The 2,652-nt window shown below is 42.5% G+C and overlaps 1 protein-coding gene across 1 annotated transcript; it reads left to right on the top strand.

Annotated features, from left to right (window-relative positions):
* Positions 1 to 492: 492 nt before the first annotated feature.
* LOC104949577 (keratin, type II cytoskeletal 8-like) lies at positions 493 to 2,612 on the top strand (the record flags this gene model as incomplete). The annotated part of the gene is made up of 3 exons (XM_010775956.1): positions 493 to 1,024; positions 2,219 to 2,427; positions 2,510 to 2,612. Coding segments are annotated over exons 1-3 (747 nt in total), but the record flags the coding sequence as incomplete, so codon positions are not given.
* Between the last annotated feature and the right edge of the window lie 40 nt (positions 2,613 to 2,652).

The following is a 2,652-nucleotide window of genomic DNA, read 5'->3' as shown; positions in this document are numbered from 1 at the left end:
GTTAACTCAACATTGATTATGAAAATGTGATGTGTGTACATGGTTTATAGATCAAGATAAGATCCCCATCTTTCCTTTTTCAATGATTATTTTTTCCATCCAGAACTTAAACTGACAGAGAATGACTTATATGCAAATGTAATCATCCCAAAGGTGAAATACATTTTAAACACTTCTTAATATTAATCATGCAGTATGTTGTATCTTTATTTTACAAATCCACTACTAAGCAGGCTACAGGGGATACACACTCAAAGAGGCTCTTTTTCCTTACACAATAACATTCACTTCACTTCGCACTCTTCGCTTTCAGCCTGTCCCAGGGCAGGGTGTGTCACGCCTTATCTTTCTAAAATTCCTCTCTACCTGTTTTACAGGATTGGCGTGTAGGCTGTGTCGGAGGGGAGGTTGGACAGCAAAAGTGAGAGTCCATGTTAGAGCGGCCGAAAGGATCCTCCCCCTCTCAGAGTGCAGGCATAAAAGCCGGCAGAGCTCACAGTCAGACACTCAGAGGAACTGCTCTCCCTTTGAAGACTGCTCATCATCTGTTCTCCTCTTGTCAGAGTAACCGACCTCCAACACTGCAAACATGATGTCTTCCAGGAAGTCATACTCAGTCTCCGGCTCTGGTGCCAGCTCGAGGAGGTCCATTGTGCCATCCTCCTACTCTGTACAAAGATCCAGTTTTGGATCAGGTGCAGGTTTTAGTGCTGGAGCAGCTGGCTCAGGTTATGGTGGAGGTTTCAATTCAGCTAGTGCTGGCGGTTATGGTGGAGGTTTCAATTCAGCTAGTGCTGGCGGTTATGGTGGAGGTTTCAGTTCAGCTAGTGCTGGCGGTTATGGCGGCCTTCGTGCCAGCCAAGCAGGAGGCCTCATGTGCGCACCGATCACAGCCGTCACAGTCAACCAGAGCCTGCTGACCCCCCTGAACCTTTCAATTGACCCCAACATCCAGACTGTCCGCACCCATGAGAAGGAGCAGATCAAGACCCTCAACAACCGCTTCGCCTCCTTCATCGACAAGGTTTGTTCCTGTGCTCTCTGCTTGTGACTGTCTTATGTCAAATGTACTCTAGGCTTCAGTGTCCACTACCAATGAGCAGTTTGCTATATTGACTTCTAGCAGCTTTGAAGAGTGCAATTTGTTTGCTTCTTTGATCTCATTGAAAAGAAAAAACTAGAAAGGGAAAACTATTCTGTTAAGTATAGCAAAGGCAATCTGCCAAATTCAAAGCTGACAAAGTAAGACAGCTGTCTTCTCTCTGTATTGTATCTGTTAATTATTTACACCTTCTGGGATTAGAAATGCTGTAAAACTCTCAAAGTATGCAGCTGATTGTGACCCCGTCTCACACTGGTAACTACATTCATAATCTACCTAAGGTGTCTGCCCACTATCTAAACATGGGTGGGGATTATATTGCAGTGACCTAAAATATGCATCCATCTGAACAATGCCGTTCATAGTCTAAAGTCTGTTATTTGCACATCGCACCTCTTACCTGGTTGTTATGGGCAACAAGAACGCAAAGAGCAGGGCAATGAATCAACTTTCACTTGTCTTTTATGATACTATCACAAGTCTGTGTTAATATTTACATGCAAGCTTTATGGGGATTTTTCTTGAAGAGTGAGACTCTTAACACAAAAAAAAAGTGGACTCAAGAGCGCTCATCCCATAATACTCCACTGCTTTGTCTTCCTTATCTGCCACACCTTGTAAGGCCCTATCGACTGTGTGGCCTTCAAAGCTCATCTGAGTATGCAGGATGACTCATAGGCAAATATACAATAGGTGAAACTCTTAAAGCCACATACACAGGAAATGTGTGGATAGGATGTATTATACCTTTTGTTTTATGAAGGAATAATTCAAGATGTCTGTTCAATGCGCATTAAAAGGCACAACTGATCCCTTTAACATCTTTTAGGTTTCAATTTGCTTCATGTAAAGATATGCAATCTTAACATGTCTTCTACAATTGTTGCGACAAGGGTGTGGCAATTCTGATATGTAGCTATCTACCTTATCATGTATAATAAAGGTGAAGCCTCTTCGAATGTGATACCACAATCAAACATCCTTTTTCCACTGATCCCTCTTATTACAAAGGATATTTTTATTTGTTTCATCACTAGATCATATTTAGAAATACATTTATAGAAAATGCTTTATGAACAACATCTGACAATATCCCCTGTTTTTTTGCCTCCATAGGTCAGGTTCCTGGAACAGCAGAACAAGATGCTGGAGACCAAATGGAGCCTCTTGCAGGACCAGACCACAACCCGCTCCAACATCGATAGCATGTTCGAGGCTTACATTTCCAACCTGCGCAGACAGCACGACGGACTGGGCAATGAGAAGGCCAAGCTGGAGGGAGAGCTGAGGAACATGCAGGGTCTGGTTGAGGACTTCAAGAATAAGTGAGTGCTTGTATGACATGGTCACTAACTATTACAGATTGTGAAAATGGAATGGATGTACTAAAATGTTGCCATCCAACAGGTATGAAGATGAAATCAACAAACGTGCAGCTGCAGAGAACGAGTTTGTGCTCTTGAAGAAGGTGCATATACATCAAATATACATACATTATTCTGAAATCCTGGTGTTAACAACAAAGTGGCAAATTATAACACTTTCTGTTC

This window comes from Notothenia coriiceps, unplaced genomic scaffold (assembly GCF_000735185.1).
Source record: "Notothenia coriiceps isolate Sejong01 unplaced genomic scaffold, NC01 NC01_scaffold00016526, whole genome shotgun sequence".
Classification (NCBI taxonomy): Eukaryota; Metazoa; Chordata; class Actinopteri; order Perciformes; family Nototheniidae; genus Notothenia; species Notothenia coriiceps.
Note: the sequence above shows the minus strand (reverse complement) of the source record. Positions and strands in the feature narration are given on the sequence as shown.